At 44.4% G+C, this 22,535-nt stretch overlaps 1 protein-coding gene across 2 annotated transcripts in view; it reads right to left on the bottom strand.

Annotated features, from left to right (window-relative positions):
* Positions 1–3,338: 3,338 nt before the first annotated feature.
* Positions 3,339–22,535, bottom strand: part of LOC115463555 (gastrula zinc finger protein XlCGF57.1-like) — a 41,656-nt gene continuing 22,459 nt past the window's right edge. Inside the window, exons 1-3 of one of the 2 annotated variants that reach the window (XM_030194200.1) lie at positions 20,743–20,825; positions 17,437–17,558; positions 3,339–5,481 (exon numbers count right to left, since the gene is read on the bottom strand). In XM_030194200.1, the coding sequence (XP_030050060.1) occupies positions 4,121–5,481; positions 17,437–17,503 (1,428 nt within the window). In that variant the 5' untranslated portion in view covers positions 17,504–17,558; positions 20,743–20,825 and the 3' untranslated portion in view covers positions 3,339–4,120. Of the gene's footprint in view, positions 5,482–17,436; positions 17,559–20,742; positions 20,854–22,535 lie in introns of those variants that run through there. The other variant, XM_030194190.1, reaches the window with a different exon arrangement.

The following is a 22,535-nucleotide window of genomic DNA, read 5'->3' as shown; positions in this document are numbered from 1 at the left end:
ACGTTTTTGTGATTACTGAGGAAACTTGAGTATCAAATGTTAAATAAAAAAAAAAAAATCAACATCAAACATAAGGTCAGGCAATTCGGACCCTAAAAAGGTCAGGTTAATTATTTGTTTCTTGGACTGTACATTTCCTGAAATGAACTTAGGACCTCTTTTATAAAAGCATGCTAGCTACTACTACTACTACTTAACATTTCTAGAGCACTACTAGGGTTACGCAGCGCTGTACAATTTAACAAAGAGAGACAGTCCCTGCTCAAAGAGCTTACAATCTAATAGACAAGTGAACGGTCGGTCCGATAGGGGCAGTCAAATTGGGGCAGTCTGGATTCACTGAACGGTAAGGGTTAGGTGCCGAACGCAGCATTGAAGAGGTGGGCTTTAAGCAAAGACTTGAAGACGGGCAGGGAGGGGGCTTGGCGTAAGGGTTCAGGAAGGTTGTTCCAAGCATAGGGTGAGGCGAGGCAGAATGAGCGGAGCCTGGAGTTGGCGGTGGTGGAGAAGGGTACTGAGAGGAGGGATTTATCCTGTGAACGGAGGTTACGGGCGGGAACATAAGGGGAGATGAGGGTACTCCTGCATGGCAAGTAAGAGCAAGCCCATTCAGTTCCTATGGGCTTCATCTGATTTGCCACACCACAATCTCTAGCGTGGCTTTGTAAAAGAGGTCCTAAAATAGGTGTGTTTTTAATTGCTCTTTGGACATCATCTATGAGATAATTTTCCTTAGTTCCCAGGGTAAGCTAATCCATAATTTTTGGAAGATAATACCGCTAAGTCCTAGGAGACTCTGGGGCAGTGGCGTACCAAGGGGGGGGGTGGGGGCGGTCCGCCCCGGGTGCACGCCGCTGGGGGGTGCCGCGGCGCGCGCCTGCTCCAAGTTCGCTAAACTTCTTTGCTTGTTCGCTGCAGCTCCCTCTGCCCCGGAACAGGTTACTTCCTGTTCCGGGGTAGAGGGGGTTGTAGCAAACGAGCAAAGAAGTTTAGCGAACTCGGAGCAGGCGCGCGCCGCACCCCCCCCCCCAGCGGCGTGCACCCAGGGGGGGTGTCATTTCGCAGGAGGGGGGGGGGAAGGTGTAATTTAGTGGGGGAGGGGGGCGCATCGGCGCTCCGCCCCGGGTGCCATCCAGGCAAGGAACGCCACTGCTCTGGGGCATATTTTTGAAAACAGAAAAACATCCAGAGAGTGGAACAAAGCTGCAGAAGGATGTTTTTCTTGCACAAACATCCAAATTGCTATTTTTGAAACACATATTTAAGACGTATTGCGGGTTGGTGGAGTGTTGGGGGCAGGATTTGGGTATTCCCACAACTTAGACATTTTTCTGCCACAGTGGAAGAAAGCAAAAACCATCCAGGGCAACTAAGTCATAAAAAGGTGCCCTAAATGACCAGATCATTGCTGAAGGGATTATGGCATGACCCCCTTCCTTTGTCGCCCAGTGGTCACTGTCCCCCACCCACCCACCCCAAAAATGTGACCCCCCCCAAAAAAAAATAACGGTAAAAACCAGTCTCTATGACAGTATCAGATGTTATAGCCAGTCCTATTAGAACAGCAGCCAAGTCCCTGGAGTAGCCAAGTCGTCGGTGCAATGTACTGTAGAGAAAAGAGCCAGGCCCATATAACTGTTACACTTGGTGGAAAATGTGAGCCCTCCAAAAACCTACTGTACCCAAATATAGATGACACCTGCAGGCATAAGGGCCATCGTAGTGGTGTACAGTGGAGGTTTGGTTGGTGTTAGAAGGTCCCCATACCAGGGGTATAGCCAGACCTCACAGTGGGAGGGGGCCAGAGCCCAAGGTTGGGGGCACATTTTGAGTGCCGCCCCACCGTCACACCTCACCGCCCCCCCACCTCCTCACTGACTCCCAAACAAATACCTTTGCATGCGGGGGTCCCCAACCCCCGCCAGCTGAAGGCTTCTTCAGCGCCAGTCTCTGGCGCAACCGCGTTCGCTGCCCTGCTTGTCTTTCTTCTTGCCCCTCCTATGCATGCTGACGCACCTTCTCAGTTTCACGTAAAGGAGCGACAGCGTGCACAGGAGGAGCAAGAAGAAAGATGAGCAGGACAGTGAACGCGGGTTTGCCGCAGACCGGCGCTGAAGAAGGCTTCAGCTGGCAGGGGTTGGGGACCCCCGCCAGTCTAACCAGGGGCCCGGACATAATTTGCGGGGGCCCAGGCCCCTGTGGCCTCCCATAGCTACGCCCCTGCCCCATACAAATATAAGGGGGTAACGGTGAAATGTGTACCTGGGACCTTTTATGTAAAGTCCACTGCAGTGTCCCCTAGGGTGCCCCACTGCTCTGCTGGGATATCTGTGTGGCCAGTGTATTGAGAATGCTGGCCCCTGCCCCCCCCCCCCCCCCCCCATACATCCCAATGGCTTGTTTTTGTGCATTTTTTCCATTGAACGTCTTTTTTTTTTTTTCAAAAATGGTCATAAAAGAAAAATGCACCGAGCACAATTGTCTAAAAACATCTAGGAAATGGCCATTTTTGAAACAAAAAGACAGAGATTTTCCCGGTTTGAAAATAGCCATGTTGTTTCAGCAAGATGTCCAAAGTTGGATTTAGACATTATAGGTCCCTCCACATGTTTGAAAGGTTGGAACATCTGTATACAGATATTTTGCCATCAGAACTTCACAGTCAGCCACTTTACTTAACCTCCTTCCCAATTCCCTACAGAACTGTTTTGGCTTCTCTCTGAACAATTGATTTTGAGTGTTTTTGCTAATTCTAATTTATTACTGGAGCATAGAAATTTAAGGTCTTCCTCTGTTAATGCTGCATAACTCAATTTGTTGTTTTGGATCGTTCTCTTTATCGATGTTAATCCTGTGAGATATTCATCTATCAGGGACACCTCTGCTTCTGATGATTTTATTTTTCCCTCAATACATTTTTTCCAAGAAGCAGCTGTCATCTTTCTTTTCTTTTCTTGATCCTGTATCCTTGCTGGTAGAATTCTCCCAGTAATCATTTTTACTGCAGAATATCGGATTTGATTAAATTCTGTGATACAGGTATTTTCAGAGAGGCTAAGAGCTCAATTATTAATTCCTCTACCTCTTTCTCCCACCTTTTGTCTTTCCCCTCAGTTAACAACTTAGCTTGCCTTTCATTTATTTCACCCTCATACAATTCTAGATTTCTTCTATCATTACCTTATTGCTGACGTCAGTACTCTGTTCTGAGCTCCATCTTGATCTCTTATTAACCTCTGTCCCCTAAATCTCCTCCTTCTTTCTCTCCAACATCAGCCATTTTATTTGCATTCCTTTCTAGATTCCCTTCCCTGTGCATCAGTCGTTCTTTTGGTGTGTTTTTTTTTTCAAACTCTTTAATTCTCTCGCTATATCTTCTGTTGTTTTCTTCTAAGACTACCAGTTCATTTTCAGCCAGGACCTCTCCTATTTCCACAAAAGACTTCAATAGTGTTGAGATGCTATCATGAACTCTTCTGTTTGATCTTTAAAATTAGGGATCTTAAATTCACATCGGCCACTTTTTTTGAAGCTTTTCCCATGACAATATTCTTCTTTCCTCCACTTTTAGGCAAATTCTTTTGGTATACCCTCTTGGTCCACATATAGGAAGTGTAGCATAAAGGCAGCAGTACATTATGTCTTTATCTGCAGGACTCCAATTAATTGTAGTTAATCCTCTCAACTTTTTCATTTGCTTTTGCAGCTGATCTCCTGTTCTAGTGGGTCAATGATTCAAAAAGAAAAATTATTCTCTTTTCCTCAGAAATGCACAGTAATTCACCAGCTACTGTTGATGAATTTATACTGAACTGCCTTTAACCCATTTTGCTGTTCATTTCATGTTGGTTTTTTAAAGCTGAGTGAATCTTATATTACAATCAGGATATATAAATGGTTTCTCTCAGGAACAATTTATCCAAATAAGTTAGCTCTGTGCACATCATGACAGGAATGACCCTCATTCCTAAACCAGGGATTATATGATCTCAGTTCCTTGAATCTACTTCTGTAGTGTGGATCTTTTGGTGGTTTTTTTTAGATCTGAAAGCTGAATGAAGCTTTTTTTTAACACTCTATACAACTAACTGGTTTCTCTCCCATGTGGATCCTTTAGTGACTAAAGCGTAACTGGCTTCTCTCCAATGTGGATCCTTTGGTGACTTTTTAGATGTGAAAATTGAGTGAAGCTTTTATTACACTCAGTACATATAAATAGTTTATCTCCTTTGTGGTTCATTTGGTGTCTTTGAAGATATGAAAGCCGAGCAAAGCTTTTATTGCACTCAGTACATGTAAATGGTTTCTCTCCTGTGTGAACCATTTGGTGTCTTTTTACCGATGAAAGCTGAGTGAAACTTTTATTACACTCAGTACATATGAATAGTTTCTCTCCTTTGTGGTTCATTTGGTGACTTTTTAGATATGAAAGCCGAGCAAAGCTTTTATTGCACTCAGTACACGTATATGGTCTCTCTCCTGTGTGGATCATTTGGTGATTTTTTAGACTTAAAAGATGAGTGAATCTTCTTTTGCACTCAGTACATTTATATGGTTTCTCTCCTATGTGGATCCTTTCATGGCACTTTAAATTTGATAGCCAAGTGAAACTTATATTACACTCAGTACACGTAAATGGTTTTTCTCCTATGTGGATAATTTGGTGGCGTTGTAAATTTGAAAGCGCAGAGAAGCTTTTATTACATTCAGTACATGTAAATGGTTGTTCTCCTTTGTGAATAATTTCGTGACGTTTTAGATGTGAAAGCTGTGTAAATCTTCTATTACACTCAGTACATCTAAATGGTTTCTCTCCTTGGTGGATCATTTGGTGACTTTTTAGATGCGATTGTCGTGTGAACCTTTTATTACACTCAGTACACGTGAATGGTTTCTCTCCCTTGTGGATCATTCGGTGATTTTTTAGACTTGAAAGATGAGCGAAGCTTTTATTACACTCAGTGCATGTAAATGGTTTTTCTCCAGTGTGGATCTTTTGATGGCTTTTCAGATATGAAATCCTAGCGAAACATTTATTACACTCAGTACATATAAATGGTTTCTCTCCTTTGTTTTTTGTGTGACTTCTTTTCTGCGTTTGGAGGTTTGAAAACCAGGGCAAGCTCTTCAGACTCCTGTTAGATGTAGTACATGCAAATTCCTGCTGGTCATTTTTTCTTTTCTCCTCTCCCTTGTCAGGGTTAGAAACCATGTAACCACTATTATTATTTTGGAAGGGTCTCTCTGCCAAGTGTCGCTGGTGCCCATAGATGTTAATGAGCTCCCTGTAACTTCTCTCACACTTTATGATTCCATCCAGTGAGTATCCTGCAGGGTCTCTTTTGTCTTCTGATTCCTGGTGATCATTCCTAGGTCCCTGGGAAATATTCTCACAGACGTTTTCCGATTGTCTTTGTTCTATTTTTACAGGATCTTTGCCTTGATTATTTTCTATTTTTCTTTCTTCTGTGACTGGCTGATCTAGTGGATAAAAATAAAAGTTATGTGTTAGAAGATAGGGGTGGTTTCTAAGATATTACTTGTGTATATTAAGAGGAAGGATTGGTTTTATTGCACCGGGTTCTATGTGTGGTATGTTTCTTATTTGCAAACCATTTCTTAAAACATTTTGTCTCCACACACCACAAGTTTGTGAGAGGCTGAAATGTCCCTTGGAAATGGTAGGGTATAGACATGAGAGCCTTGAAGAATGGTCTGACTGAGAATGTTATAATCTGTGGTTATCAGGGAGTTTCTTCGATTGTGATGAAGTAACAACCTATTAGGTTCTCAAGGCAGAAACTAGGTTCGTGAGCCCTTGTACCACTGCCAAGCGGCAGTGGTAGGCAAAACCACCCCACACCAGAGACAAGGCAGAACTCTGACAGAAACAGCTAGACTTCACCTGCACTTGACCGCCCTTCCCCAGGAGTTGAGCCCCTGGCTGCAGACGGCCGGAAGGATTTACTGGACAGGGCAGGAACTGGATACCTAGGCTGAACAGGGTCAGAGGGGAAGGGAATATACATGGGCAGCAAGGCAGGAAACTGGGCAAGGACTCACAGACAGAGAATACTACACAAGGCAGGACATGGACAAGCTAGAGGACAGGAACTGAAAGCTGCCAAGCAGCCACTGAAAAACACTGACAGACAAGAGACAGGACTGAAAGCTGCAGAGTAGCCACTAAACAAGAACACAGATAAACAGAAACTAGACCAGGAATACAGACACGAGACAAGACTAGGAAATAAGTAATAAACCTAAGCTAACCTACACACAGACTAACTAGAACCGGACAAGAAACTCAAACAAGAAACCAGACTAGGCAGAAGTGCAATAAAGCACCAACAAACCAGGGACCTTAGACAATGCAAAGGCAAACACAGAAGTTTCCAGGTGATTAATAAAGCCCATCAGCTGCTGAAGCTCAGCTGCAGGAATCACCAGGCAGTTACGGGTGCTGTTCAGGCACAAACAAGAAAAGCAAGTCTGGCAGCCCTGAAGATCCGGACCGGAGTGGGCTGAAATCTGGAACATGAGACAGTCCATAGCAGCCACCGATTCTGGCCACCAGAGGGCGAGGTGAGCACAGACAAGGAAACAGTCACCATCGTGACACAACCGTATCAGTAACAACAAGGATGACAAAAGAAAGGGCAGCAGATGATGTACCAACTTAACACCTTTATTATGACATCCAGGACATTTTCGTTTGCTGCTACCGTCGTCGGAAATTGGGTTTTAGTACATGCCAGGGTTAAAAACTTGTTCGTTAAAGGCTCATTTAGTTTAGTGCATCTTGCTCTAAGTCCTTTACAGTTGGGGAGATGTAAGTTTAGATAAGTTTGAGAGATTTAGAGCCGTTTCTGGTTGGAAGGTCGATCAGATTATACATGTTGCTTGGGGATTCTCCGTAGATAATCTTATGAATTGTCGTGTGGATTTTGAAATGTATTCGTTCAGTAATAGGGAGCCAGTGAAGCTTTATGTGGAGAGGTGTTGCGCTCTCAAACCGTGACTTACCAAAAATGAGTCCGGCTGCCGTGTTTTGGGCAGTTTGGAGTTTTTTCAAAATTTGGACCTTGCATCCAATGAAAATGCTATTGCAGTAGTCAACGTCATTGTCCTTGAGTGGGAAAATACAATTAATAAAAATAGTGTTTCTGCCAAAATATATCTTTATGCTCTCCAAAATTTACCCTTCAAAATAGGAAGGATAAACATGTAAATGGAATTAGATGTTCATCGGGGAGAGGGGGGAAGGAATAAAAGATGTAAATGACCCTACTGCAGGTCCCAAAGGTAGAGGATGGAAGGGAGGCTCTTGGATACTGGGGTCTACCATATAGTTTGTCAGTTATGAAAAGATGAGAGACTGGATAGACAAGACAACAAATTATTGTAATCTGCCCTTAGAACACATAAGGGGTCTTTTACTTAGGTGCGCTGATGTTTTTTGCGCGCGTTAAAAAAATGCGCAAACGCTAAAGACATCAATGCATTCCTATGGGTGTCTTTAGCGCGCCTAAGTAAAAGACCCCCGTAGGGCCCTGTTTACTAAACCGCGCTGTAGGCGCGCAAACTTTTTAGTGCGTGCTAACAATAGAGACACCCATAGGAATAGATCATTAGCATGTGCTAAAATATTAGTGCAACTACAGCGCGGCTTAGTAAACAGGGCCCACAGCAAGGCTGTATACACTGCCCTGGGTCTTATGTACTAATTGGGGAGGGAGGGGAGAGAGGCAACTAGCATCCAAAATTAGAAGTAACTCGATTATTACTTTGGTGAGATGGGTGTAGAAAATGGAGAGGAAAGATATGGGATGACACCAGGGTTGCAGGGAATGGAATTTAGAATATGGTGAAATAAAAGGATTAGACCCTGGGAAGAGGAGGAAGAACCTGAAGTGATAAGTTTTGAAGATGTAGAGATAAAGTATAACCTGGCAGAAAGAGAGAGGTTTTGTTTCGTCTCCTGATGCAGCCTGGCGAAACAGGGGATTCCCTGTCAAGATCTGTTTGTGTTTCAGCTCAGTGAAACTGATGTTCCTGAGGGGACTTTTCATGTTTCTATGGACTATTTAAGACAAGTGAAAGCTACATTTTTTGGGACTTATTTTCTAAGCTGTGCACAGTATTTTTAAACTCGCATTGGACTTTTTGCTTTATTAATGCCTTTTTATTTGAAAAATACTCTAGGATTCAGCAGGTTGTGATGGGGCTGGCACTTTACTATAATACCGGGCTTTTTGACATGGTAATTTTTTTTTCCACAATCAGGAGTTATTTCTTACCACGTTTTTTTTTTCCGGTTGTTAGAAAACCAGCGATAGTAGCCTATATTGGGTGTTATATTTATGTTTATTGAAGACTTGACATACCGCCTTTCACAAACAATCAAAGCAGTGTACAAAAAACTAAAAACAAAAGGAGTAAGAAAAGAACGCCAATGTCAAATAGGACAGAGGAAATCATGAATTAGAATAGAAAGGGAAGAGAACAGCTCAAAATGGGACAGGGAAAAGACAACCAATTGCCCGTCAATAACCTGGCCTCCAAAAAAAGAATATAGGTTAGGGGAACGCCTGAGAAAACAAATGTGCTTTAACTAGAGGACAGAAGCTCTGACTTCAAAGAAGGGAGTAAGGAGTTCCAGAAACTAGGAACTATTGAGCACCGCCCATCCACTCCCCCCCCCCCCCCCCCCCACCCAGGTGGTTGAGGTTTTAGTTTTTAATTTAAGCCTTATTCACGCTTCACTGATTGGTAAAACTTGATTTGATAATCGGTATTTAGAAAGAGTTAGTGGGGTTCCTCAGGGGTCAGTGCTAGGACCGCTGCTCTTTAATATATTTATAAATGATTTAGAGATGGGAGTAACTAGCGAGGTAATTAAATTTGCTTATGACACAAAGTTATTCAAAGTCGTTAATTCGCGAGAGGATTGTGAAAAATTACAGAAGGTTCCACGTTAGGAGTTACGGACCAAGAAAGGGATCTGGGTGTCGTCGTTGATAATACACTGAAACCTTCTGCTCAGTGTGCTGCTGCGGCTAGGAAAGCGAATAGAATGTTGGGTATTATTAGGAAAGGTATAGAAAACAGGTGTGAGGATGTTATAATCTGTTGTATCGTTCCATGGTGTGACCGCACCTTGAGTATTGTGTCCAATTCTGGTCGCCGCATCTCAAGAAAGATATAGTGGAATTGGAAAAGGTGTAGCGAAGGGCGACGAAAATGATAGCGGGGATGGGACGACTTCCCTATGAAGAAAGACTAAGGAGGCTAGGGCTTTTCAGCTTGGAGAAGAGATGGCTGAGGGGAGACATGATAGAGGTATATAAAATAATGAGTGGAGTGGAACAGGTGGATGTGAAGCGTCTGTTCATGCTTTCCAAAATTACTAGGACTAGGGGGCATGCGATGAAACTACAGTGTAGTACATTTAAAACAAATCGGAGAAAATATTTCTTCACCCAACGCGTAATTAAACTCTGGAATTCGTTGCCGGAGAATGTGGTGAAGGCGGTTAGCTCGGCAGAGTTTAAAAAGGGTTTGGACGGTTTCCTAAAGGACAAGTCCATAGACCGCTACTAAATGGACTTGGAAAAATCCACAATTTCAGGAATAACACGTATAGAATGTTTGTACGTTTGGGAAGCTGCCAGGTGCCCTTGACCTGGATTGGCCGCTGTTGGGGACAGGATGCTGGGCTTGATGGGCCTTTGGTCTTTTCCCAGTATGGCATTACTTATGTACTTATCTTTAAAATAAGCTTTATGTAACTCAGCTAATTACCCAATTGTCACGGTGGTGCCCAGGTTCCATGCTCTCAGTCACCTCGTCCCCTGGTGGTTAGACCTGGGGGCTGCTGTGAACCGATGACTTGGAGTTTCCCATGTTCCAGAAGATATGCTGGTCCGGTCCGGATCTTCCAGCTTTCCAGATTGTTGTGGAAGTTTTTTTGGAACTAAGCAGTACCCATACCTGGTGAACTCCCTGGTAGACTGCCTTTATTAATCACCTGGGAGGGTTTCTAGTTTGCCTTGCAACAGTGTTCTTCAGAGGTGTTCCTTTGGTGTGAGTTGTTGCTGTGCCTTTGTGCTTTTACTCTTTTGGGACTTTGACTCTGCTTGTCTACTGGACTTTTCTTCTGTTTGCCACCTGCCTAGACCCGGATTGTTACTGGACTATTCTTCTGTTTTCCGCCTGCCTAGACCCGGATTGCTACTGGACTATTCTTCTGTTTGCCACCTGCCTAGACCCAGATTGCTACTGGACTATTCTTCTGTTTGCTGCCTGCCTAGACCCGGATTGCTACTGGACTATTCTTCTGTTTGCCGCCTGTCTAGACCCGGATTGTTACTGGACTATTCTTCTGTTTGCCGCCTGCCTAGACCTGGATTGCTACTAGACTATTCTTCTGTTTGCCGCCTGTCTAGACCCGGATTGTTACTGGACTTTTCTTCTGCCTGCCACCTGCCTTGACCCGGCTTATTTCTGGACTATTCGTTTGCCTGCTGTTTCCCTGGAACCCAGCGTGAAGCCTTGCCTGTTCCACTGTGCTCCAGTTCTGGTCTGCCTTGTCTTGCGTTTGGGTGATTCTCCTGCCGCTCCTCGGCAGTGGCCCAAGGGCTCACAAACCTAGTTACCTGCTGTGTATACGTGACACCAATATCCCACAGTGTGGGGAAAGAACAATTTAGATCAGTTCTGGTCCCAGGAAGACATAACTAAATGATTGACAGTCGAATATTATAAGGCATAGTAACATACATACAGGCTTATTTTCGAAAGAGAAGGGCGCCCATCTTTCGACACAAATCGCAAGATGGGCGTCCTTCTCACAGTGTCGCCCAAATCGGTATAAAAGCTGATTTTGGGCATCCCCAACTGCTTTCTGTCGCGGGGATGACCAAAGTTCCCGGGGGCATGTCGGAGGCGTAGCAACTGGAGACTGGGACGTGCTTAACACACGGGCATCCTCGACCCATAATCGAAAAAAGAAGGGCGTCCCTGACGAGCACTTGGATGGCTTTACTTGGTCCTTTTTTTGTTACGACCAAGCCATGAAAAGGTGCCCGAACTGACCAGATGACCACCGGAGGGAATCGGGGATGACTTCCCCTTACTTCCCCAATGGTCACTAACCCCCTCCCACCCTCAAAAAACAACTTTAAAAATATTTTTTGCCAGCCTCAAATGTCATACTCAGGTCCATCGCAGCAGTATTGTAGGCAAGCTAGAAGTACTTATATATCAGAGAACATTACAAGATAGCAATACTCTGGACTCAGTCTAGGGGTGTACCTCTGAAGCCCACTAATAAGCAGCTAGCAGTGATGAAAAGAAACTAAAGACACAGAAATTAATATATTAGGTTTATTATATAGAGAAAAATATATAGAGAAATAATTCTGTAGCAAATTGCAAAGCAAAATACAAAAGCTTGCTATAAAAAAATAGATTATCACATATATCTATATATAATACAATATGATTCTCCCAAAGGACTAACTAAATGGTGTGGTAACACCACCAATCACAACTGATATCCTAATGAATCCTATGAGAACTCACACCAACAGTCATGCAAAATACTTAGCAGCTAACTACACAGACCACAAGTTCTGCCCACTAGACCTGTCTGTCTCAGTTAACAACCAAGAAGTAATTACCCCGACTAGAGGAAAATATCCAGATCTCACCTTTGCCGTCTGTCACAGACTTCCAATGGTAGATAAGTGGAACTCCTCAGAGTCTCGAGCTGAATTCTCAGCGAGTCTCTCTCAGTCCTGAGATAAGGTCTATTCTGAATACAGATGGCCTGTCAGTAGACAAGTCCTTGTTGTAGTGGTGCAAACCTCAGGAACAGGTTACAATGCACACAGTTCACTGATGATAGGAAAATCAGTCAGCTCTGACTCAGAGCCAGCTATTCGCTTGCAAATCCTCTGGTGATCTTCTCTTCTTCTGTTCTCCTCCGACTCCCTGTCTCACTCTCCGACCAACTGGTTTCCGACTAACTGAACTTTCTTCAGTCCAAAACTTTTGGTATCTCAGGGTCAGATGATACCTTTGGACCAATCACAGACGGTGACATAATGTCCAGGCAACATGGACAATAAGCGAGCCTTTGTTCTAGATGAGGTATGCACACTCCCTGTCTGGTCTCACTGTTCCTGGAGCCATGTCTGTTTCTCCTACCATGTTCTCAGGAGATAACGGGGCAAGTTTGCAACAAATACTATGTCCTTGGAATGTAGAAATCTTGCAATGCTCAGCAGTAGTTTCCTTTGCAAGCAAGCTGGTTTCTGCTAGTTACAGATGTATTCAGGTCACAGGTTGCAGAATCCATTTTGTTAAAAGAATGGTTTAAGCTTGTATAGGCCAAGACCAGCAAAGGTGAGATCTCAGGTAAATACCCCTACAGTATGCACGTCCCTGGAGCAGTTTTAGTGGGCATGTGGAAGATAAGACACAGCTCTAATTAATTTGGTATGTGAAGAGGAGTATGGCACTTGTTTTCCAGGCCCAGCTTGGCCACCTGGACTTGGGGAGCATGTGACCACGTTCCCACAGTATGGCTTGTTTACCTAAACAGAGAAGCATTCTGTAACTTTCCTCAGCTCTGAACATGAGTTTTGAGCCTAATAAAAAGGGGGGTTTCTTTCAGTGAAAACTCGGAGCTCATCTGTGAGTAACGTACGTACTGCGCAGAGGATCTGTTCCTGGTCTAAAAAGCTCCTGGCTTTTGCTGTAACGGGCCCCCCCAGCTGATAAGAGCCTGGATGATGTAAGGACCAGTGATGTTGTATATATAATATATGTATAGTGTATTATTGCTTCTTTTCCTGGTCTAAGAACTCTTAGCATTGCTTAGATGTAGAGACCAGTGCTGTAATAATTGTTTATAGATAGGTATTTCTTTTCAGTTATATAGCTAATTGTGTTTATATAGCTACTACTACTACTACTATTTAGCATTTCTATAGCGCTACAAGGCGTACGCAGCGCTGCACAAGCATAGAAGAAAGACAGTCCCTGCTCAAAGAGCTTACAATCTAATAGACAAAAAATAAATAAAGTAATCAAATCAATTAATGTGAACGGGAAAGAAGAGAGGAGGGTAGGTGGAGGCGAGTGGTTACAAGTGCTTACGAGTCAAAAGCAATGTTAAAGAGGTGGGTTTTCAGTCTAGATTTAAAGGTGGCCAAGGATGGGGCAAGACGTAGGGGCTCAGGAAGTTTAATCCAGGCGTAGGGTGCAGCGAGACAGAAGGCGCGAAGTCTGGAGTTGGCAGTAGTGGAGAAGGGAACAGATAAGAAGGATTTATCCATGGAGCGGAGTGCACGGGAAGGGGTGTAGGGAAGGACAAGTGTGGAGAGATACTGGGGAGCAGCAGAGTGAGTACATTTATAGGTTAGTAGAAGAAGTTTGAACAGGATGCGAAAACAGATAGGGAGCCAGTGAAGGGTCTTGAGGAGAGGGGTAGTATGAGTAAAGCGACCCTGGCGGAAGATGAGACGGGCAGCAGAGTTTTGAACCGACTGGAGAGGGGAGAGGTGACTAAGTGGGAGGCCAGCAAGAAGCAGATTGCAGTAGTCTAAACGAGAGGTGACAAGGGTGTGGATGAGGGTTTTGGTAGAGTGCTCGGAAAGAAAGGGGCGGATTTTACGGATGTTGTAAAGAAAGAAACAACAGGTCTTGGCAATCTGCTGGATATGAGCAGAGAAGGAGAGAGAAGAGTCAAAGATGACCCCAAGGTTTCGAGCTGAGGAGACAGGGAGAATGAGAGAGCCATCAACAGAAATAGAAAACGGGGGGAGCAGGGAGGTGGGTTTGGGAGGGAAAATGAGAAGCTCGGTTTTGGTCATATTTAATTTCAGGTGGCGTTCAGACATCCAGACAGCAATGTCAGACAAGCACACTGAAACTTTGGTTTGGATGCAAGGTGAGATATCAGGGGTAGAAAGGTAGATTTGGGAGTCATCAGCATAGAGATGGTAGGAAAAGCCATGAGATGAGATTAATGAACCAAGGGAAGAAGTGTAGATAGAAAAGAGGAGGGGACCAAGAACAGAACCCTGAGGTACGCCGACAGGCAGAGGGATAGAAGTAGAAGAGGATCCACCAGAGTGAACACTAAAGGTGCAGAGGGAGAGGTAGGAAGAGAACCAGGAAAGGACAGTGCCCTGGAATCCAAGTGAGGACAGGGTATCGAGAAGTATGCTGTGATCAACAGTGTCAAAAGCAGCGGAAAGATCAAGAAGAATGAGGATGGAATATTGACCTCTGGATTTAGCCAGTAATAGGTCATTGGAGACTTTAGTAAGCGCAGTTTCGGTTGTATATTAGTAAATAAGGCCCGTTTCTGACACAAATGAAATGGGCGCTAGCAAGGTTTTCCTGGAAGTGTGTATATTTGAGAGAGTGTGTGTGAGAGTGACTGTGTGAGAGAGAGAGAGTGAATGTGCGAGTGTGTGTGTGTTACAGAGATAGAGTGAGTCAGGGTGCGAGTGTTTCTGTGAGACAGAGAGTGTGTGCGAGTGCGTATGTGAGACACAGTGACTGTGAGAGAGTGTGTTTCACACAGATACACTGTGAGAGAGAATGTGTGCGAGACAGTGTGAGAGTATGTGTGCAATACACAGACTCTCTGTGAGTCCGAGAGAGTGTACGAGAGCGAGTGTGTGAGACCGAAAGTGTGTGTGAGACCGACTGTGTGACACATAGAGAGTGAATGTGATACAGTGTGAGACATAGTGTGAGAGAATGTGTGAGAGAGTGTCTGTGACAGAGAGAGTGTGTGTGTGACAGAGATACCTCCCACCTCCTGTGGTCTCAGGACTCTCTGCCTCTCTCCCTCTCTGCGTGGTTGGGAGCACCGTGCGAGTGTGAGTGTGTGTCACAGAGATTGACACTGGGTGCGAGTGTGTGTGTGTGAGATAGTGTGTGTGATTTTCCTCTGTCCCCTGGCCCCCATCCAGCCACCCAGCGATTCTCCTCTCTCCCCTGGCCCCCCTCCAGCCAGCCAGCAATTCTCATCTCCCCTGCCCCCCTCCAGCCACCCAGCTATTCCCCTGGTCCGCCCTCCAGCCACCCAGCTATTGTTCTCTGTCCCCTGCCCCCCCCTTCAGCCACCCAGCGATTGTCCTGTGTCCCCTGCCCCCCCTGGAGCCATGCAGCGATTCTCCTCTCTCCCCTGGCCCCCTCCATCCTTCCAGTGATTCTGCTTGCTCCCCTGCTCCCCTTCCAGCCACCTAGCTACTCTGCTCTCTCCCCCTGCCCCCCCTGCAGCCACCCCACGATTATGCTCTCTCACCTGCCCCCCCTGCAGCCACCCAGCGAATCCTTTCTGTTCCCTGCCACTCCCTGCAGCCACCCAGTGATACTGCTCTCTCCCCTGTCCCCCCCTTCAGCCACCCATCGATTCTGCTCTGTCCTCTCCCCCCCTGCAGCCACCCAGCGAATCTTTTCTGTTCCCTGCCACCCCCTGCAGCCACCCATTGATTTTGCTCTATTCCCTGCCCCCCCTGCAGCCACCGAGCGATTCAGCTCTCCCCCTTCCCCCCCCTTCAGGCACCCACCGATTCTGTTCTGTCCCCTGCCCCCCCTGCAGCCACCCAGCACTGTTCAGCACCTGCCACGTTGTGAAGCTGACTCCGTGTCTTCCTTGAAGGTTTCATTGGTTTGTGACGTTTTACCCGCCCTCGACGTCAAGACATTTTACACGAGGGCGGGGCAGAGACATGGGCAGAGAGCGAGCTACACCCTTACGAACCCACGAACCCTGAGTGAAGCCACGGAGTCGGCTTCAGAATGTTGGAGGTGCCTTTTATTATAGACGATATCTTAACCATTGTAGATTTTAGTTCCTCTAATAAAGGTTTCATTTATCTAATACGAATCCAAAAGAATCCACGGTAATTACTGAGTAGTCTGTGTCAGTGAGACAGGCTGTAAATCCATAGCGGTACATCTTGGCGATGAGGGTGTGGGATTCGTATAAAGAATGACACCTTTTTAAGAGGAATGCCGGGGAGAGTTAAATTCCAAGGCTGGAATGACGTACTATATGTTATTATAGCCACTGAGTGGATTCCGGTTTAAAGGAATCATTGCCTTTTGCTGTAAGAGGCAATTACTATGTAAAATGAGTTTATCTTGTTGGGCAGACTGGCTGGACCGTACAGGTCTTTGTCTGCCGTCATTTACTATGTTACTATGTAACAGTATTGCTTATCTGAAAACCCGTTAGAGCCGAGATAAACAGCATGGGAAAGGTATAGAGTTGGAATGATGTGTGATTTATGCAGTTAAAATGATAATTGAGCGTGCCGTGCTGTTGTAAGTGTGACGCAGTATAATTTTAAAATTATGTTTATACTAATTTGGAGTTATTAATTGCACATTTAAAGGAAAAGGGATAGGAGATAAATCTTATAAGATACAAGGACCGTCTTAGGCAGGGAACCTTTTAAACTTTCAGGCATAGGAATGTGTTAATTACTCAGCTTTTGCAAGCAGTGCATGTCAGGGAAAAAAATTTGACCTTGAGTGAAGGGAGAAGAGCAACAGGTTTTTTTTTTAAAAGGTTTTTGAGCTGACACAGATTGCTTCAGATCTGTGGCCAGTGCAACTGGAAGTAGAAAAAATAGGACCTTGATTGAAGGGAAAAGAGCAACAGGAGCTGTTGGTGGGACTCGATTTAAGAAAAAGATTCCAGGGACTGTTTCTTTCTACAAAACCAGCTGTATATTTCAACCGGAATGGGGGGAGGAGAGGAATTTTATGGAAAGTGTTTGTTCAAATACACACCTTACCTAGCTCTCCCTGCAGAGCTTTTAAACTGTTCTTAGCAAGCCGATAAGAACCCCATTAAGATACTAACACTTTGAACCACCAGTCAGAAATTTGAGCACTCAGGGGCCCTTTTACTAAGCCATGGTAGGCTGTTTGTGCGTGCAGCGCGCAGCCAAATGAGACTACCGCCAGGCCAGCACGCCCTCTTGGTGGTAATTTCAGATTTGGCGAGTGCCCTGGATGAATTATTTATTTCCTCCTACGCGCGCCGGTTCTGGCGGTAATCGGCGCACGCTGACCGGTCACCGTGCATGTACAGCGTGAGCCTTTATCGCTAAATCAATGGCTGACGTTAAGGCTCAGGCCAGTTTTGGGTGCGCGGTGGTTTCATTTTTACCTCAGGTCCTCTTCCTATCCCATTAAAAAAAAAAAAGTGCCTTTTTTTTGTAGATGTGGTAAATCTGGCCCAGCGAGCATCCAGTACAGACGCCTACACTACCGCAGGCCACTTTTTACCGCGGCTTAATAAAAGGGTCCCCTCAATAACTCATTTAATCTATTTACTTTCAGAATGGAAAAGACCTCACTTATAATTCATTGTCAGTTTGGAATTCAAGATCTCACCTAAATTACGTGATCTTATTAACAATCTGAACCATAATATCATCAACAGAAAAAGAGTGAGGTACATCCAAACTTGAGTCTTAAGTCACGTTCAATTTGAGGGAATTCCCCTTCATCACAGTCTGTAAACAAAGACACAAAGTATTGAATGTGTCATCAAAAGCTTTCTTAATTAGTAGGAAGAACTGAACATCGTCTGCATATAAACTGTAAATGTAAATAATACAACAAATGTACAAAAAGAGGTAATAAAAAATATTAAATAATATAGCAGAGAGAGCGAGAGAGGAACCCTGCGAAACTCCTGTAGAACATTCCATAAATGCTGATATAAAGTTATTAGAAACAACACAGAATTTTCCATCTTGTAAAAATGAGGAAAACCAAGTCAAAACCTTCCATTCATACAATGGAGGAGTGGCCTAGTGGTTAGGGTGGTGGACTTTAGTCCTGAGGAACTGAGTTCGAGTCCCACTTCAGGCACAGGCAGCTCCTTGTGACTCTGGGCAAGTCACTTAACCCTCCATTGCCACATGTAAGCCGCATTGAGCCTGCCATGAGTGGGAAAGCACAGGGTACAAATGTAACAAAAATAAAATAGATACTATTGGAGATTCTACATGGAATGTTGCTACTCTTTGAGATTCTACATGGAATGTTGCTACTATTGGAGATTCTACATGGAATGTTGCTACTCTTTGAGATTCTACATGGAATGTTGCTACTATTGGAGATTCTACATGGAATGTTGCTATTCCACTAGCAACATTCCATGTAGAAGGCTGCGCAGGCTTCTGTTTCTGTGAGTCTGACGTCCTGCACGTACGTGCAGGACGTCAGACTCACAGAAGCAGAAGCCTGCGCGGCCACATTGGTGATCTGCAAGGGCCGACTTCTAGTGGAATAGCAACATTTCTTGTAGAATCTCAAATAGTAGCAACAGTGGAGGAGTGGCCTAGTGGTTAGGGTGGTGGACTTTGGTCCTGGGGAACTGAGTTCGATTCCCACTTCAGGCACAGGCAGCTCCTTGTGACTCTGGGCAAGTCACTTAACCCTCCATTGCCCCATGTAAGCTGCATTGAGCCTGCCATGAGTGGGAAAGCGCAGGGTACAAATGTAACAAAAATAATCAATTAATCAAAATTAATGATTCACCGTATCAAGTGTTGCTGAAGTATCCAAACTTACTAGTGGAAATTGTTCTCCTGTGTCAAATTCAGCTTTTATCATGACTGTCCCAGTCTCCATGGGTCACATATCCACCTTTCTCCAGTCCTCCCCTCCATTACACACACATCCTCCACTCACCTTTCTACAACCACCACCCCCAACCCCTTTGGCACTCTCTCCTCTATTCATCTTTCTCCAAGGAGAGAGGGAAGCTGAGCCATGCCACACTACACCTCTGAGCCATTAGCTGCCTTGTAATTCTGTACAATTTTTGCATTGCACAGTATTCCCCTAGGAGTAACAGGTGGTTAGGCCAATACATGAAACACAAAATGCTATATTGTAATGTTGGTCTATCTTTCGGTGGCAGAAAGAAGAATCCAAAGTGAAAACTTCAAGCAGTTCATGAATAGGGGTAGTAGCAGAAGGAAAACAAAAGTACAGGATATTAATAATAGCAAAAATAAAAGGAGACATCTTAAATCATTCATCAACCAAAACTGGAAGAGGACACTGGAATAAAAGCCATACAAAATCCAAGCAAGACAACCAAAAAATGCTGGAAGGCCACGAGAAAATGCTCACAATCCAGGCAACAAAAGTCATGATCTGAAAGCCCAGATTTGGTTCAAGGAGTCTCATGAATGAGATATTGCCACACCTAGTTATTTAGGAGGGACATAGAAGGAAGAAAAAGGAGAGAGGAGTTGCTCTCTATGTAATAAATAAATAAATATGAAAGCAACTGAAATGCAGTGGGCGTGAGTTAAAAAAAGAAAAACATTGTGGACAGTCTTTGAAAGAGAAGATGGCATTTCCATTGTCACAGGTGTAGTCTAATGACTTCCGAGTCAAACAGAAGAACTGGACAGGGATCTGATAAATTATATCATGAAAATGGGAATGAAGGAAAGGGTGATAAACGGGGTGACTGGAGAGAAGAATGATCGTAGATGCCTTAAAAGGAGCTTCTTTTCAGCAATGATCATCACATGTTGTGGCTCAATATATAAATTAAACAGATTTCAGCCAAACTCAAAGCCCTGGATTTCAAATATGGCTGGCTGACCAGAGAACTAGACTGACAGCGTACGTTGGATATGGTCTAATGTTGATACTGTTCTTCATAGGAGGCTTATAAGAAAACTGAGTGCCCTGAGGGTAGGTCCCAAGGTGGTGAACCGGATCAGAAATTGGTTGGCTGACAGACGACAGAGGGTGGCGGTAAATGGAATTCGCTTGGAATAAAGAAAGGCGAGTAGTAACATACATAGTAACATAGTAGATGACGGCAGAAAAAGACCTGCACGGTCCATCCAGTCTGCCCAACAAGATAATTTCACGTGTGCTACTTTTTGTGTATACCTTACCTTGATTTGTATCTGCCATTGTCAGGGCACAGACCATATAAGTCTGCCCAGCACTATCCCCGCCTCCCAACCACCAGCCCCGCCTCCCACCACCAGCTCTGCCACCCAATCTCTGTTATGCTCCTGAGGATCCATTCCTTCTGAACAGGATTCCTTTATGTTTATCCCACGCATGTTTGATTTCCATTACCATTTTCATCGGAATTCAAACATGTGTGGGATAAACATAAAGGAATCCTGTTCAGAAGGAATGGATCCTCAGGAGCATAACAGAGATTGGGTGGCAGAGCCGGTGGTGGGAGGCGGGGCTGGTGGTTGGGGGGTGGGGATAGTGCTGGGCAGACTTATACAGTCTGTGCCCTGAAAAAGACAGGTACAAATCAAGGTAAGGTATACACAAAAAGTAGCACATACTGTATGAGTTTATCTTGTTGGGCAGACTGGATGGACCTTGCAGGTCTTTTTCTGCCGTCATCTACTATGTTACTATATGTGTAGGGAAGAGGAACCCAAACTAGGCAAAGTTCCACATTAGGAGTCTCCGCCCAGGAAAAAGTACTTACGAGTACTAACCTCCACTTTGTAATACCTCTTCTTACTCTGAGCACTACATTATCACATAACAGTGCTCTGCATTCCTTGGATAAGGGTGGGTTATAAATAATAAATCTAATTTAATCTCTTCTTACTCTGTACAGTGTTTATTATTATTCAGCTGTGCTCTGTAATATACCCTATTACTGACTACAGTATTTTTATTACTTACCTGTGAATGAGTGATAATCTTCTTTCTTTTCTGACTCCAGCAGTTCTTGAACAAATGGCTCTTCCTCTTGTTTAATCTTTGATAATATGTCAGGATCGATCCTTTCATAGTCTGATTTCCGCAAGAAAAAAAAAAAAAAGGAAAATTGAGTTAGGTTTCCCTTACAGTCTCAGAAAAATACACAGGAAGCATCTTATGATGGAGGAGGGGAGGGAGGAACTATTACCACCTCCATCGTACAGCAGAGGGATCTGGGGGTTATTATACCTCACTTTGAGTACTCTGGCACTGGAACTAGTCAAACATTTGTATAACAAATGATTTTATCACTTACGAATGAGGGAGCTGTGACTGATATTTTTAGCAATCTGGTATATTATGAGATCCCTTAGTCTAATAATCAATTCAGGAGCCTCCGGTGAATCAACTTTCAGGATCACTGCTGAGCCCTTCAGCTACTAAATTAATCAATATTTCTACACAATCAGATCTTCAGCTGATCACTGGCTTCACCAAGTCTAGAAGGTCTTTACTATAGAGCTGACAAGTTTCTATGCAAGAGGCTTATGCCAGGATGCTGTAAGGGAATGAGAGTCATTATTAAAGTCTGAAGAGAGACAGTACTATATTATTTCTTTGAATTACCCAGATCATCTGTTACCCGAAATTTGAACCAGATACTGGTGGGTGACATCACTAACTGCATTATTATTTGAATGTGTGCTGCCTCCTGAGCTCTTCACCTGCTCCAAGTCCTCCGTCTGCTCCTTTGTACATTGGGAGACCAGTTTCCAGCACTCAAGACAGGAGAAAGCGGCCTATATAAACCAGACACTGGGAACCACCAGATTACAGTCTTGGATCTGCTGGACCGCGCCTCAACTTATATCAAACTGGGAAACCTGAGTAGCGACACCACCGGACCGCAATCTACCACTCTCACAGACCTTAGGGAACTGCTGGATCAATACACCACTACAGGAGCCAATATGAACACAGTAAAATTACTCTTAGGAATTTTCTCCATAACTCTGATCCAAACAATAATGGCCGCACCTCTTCCAACATACGCAAAACCATGTCTCATGAAAACATTAACCTTGATACCTTCCTTGATGAACTAGACCCACACTCTGGAGAATATCCAGCAGATCGGTCTTGGTCAAACTTCACCTAGACTACAGACGAAATAGTTGCACAGGTAACCAGAAAACTCATCTGCTCATTGTCAACTCGACGCATATCCCAACTATTTAATGAAATCACCACCTGACCGATTCATTGCAGATGTTACATCCCATCTAAACTACATGTTCCAATACTCACGAACAGCACGAGACCAAGTCAGGCTTAAAGCAGTTAAAGCAGCTTTATTACTTGCAAGGACACAACATCCAGGAGATTAATCCAGCACACAGGAAAAAATTCAACACACAAGCAGGAGGTTGTTGTCTGACTGTATACTTATTTATTTATTTTTGTTACACTTGTACCCCACGCTTTCCCACTCATTGCAGGCTCAATGCGGCTTACATGGGGCAATGGAGGGTTAAGTGACTTGCCCAGAGTCACAAGGAGCTGCCTGTGCCTGAAGTGGGAATCGAACTCAGTTCCTCAGTTCCCCAGGACCAAAGTCCACCACCCTAACCACTAATTTGAGATTCTACATGGAATGTTGCTATTCCACTAGCAACATTCCATGTAGAAGTCGGCCCTTGCAGATCACCAATGTGGCCGTGCAGGCTTCTGCTTCTGTGAGTCTGACGTCCTGCATGTATGTGCAGGATGTCAGA

The sequence above is a fragment of the Microcaecilia unicolor genome, chromosome 1 (genome assembly GCF_901765095.1).
Source record: "Microcaecilia unicolor chromosome 1, aMicUni1.1, whole genome shotgun sequence".
Taxonomy (NCBI): domain Eukaryota; kingdom Metazoa; phylum Chordata; class Amphibia; order Gymnophiona; family Siphonopidae; genus Microcaecilia; species Microcaecilia unicolor.
This window is presented reverse-complemented; position numbering and strand designations above follow the sequence as displayed.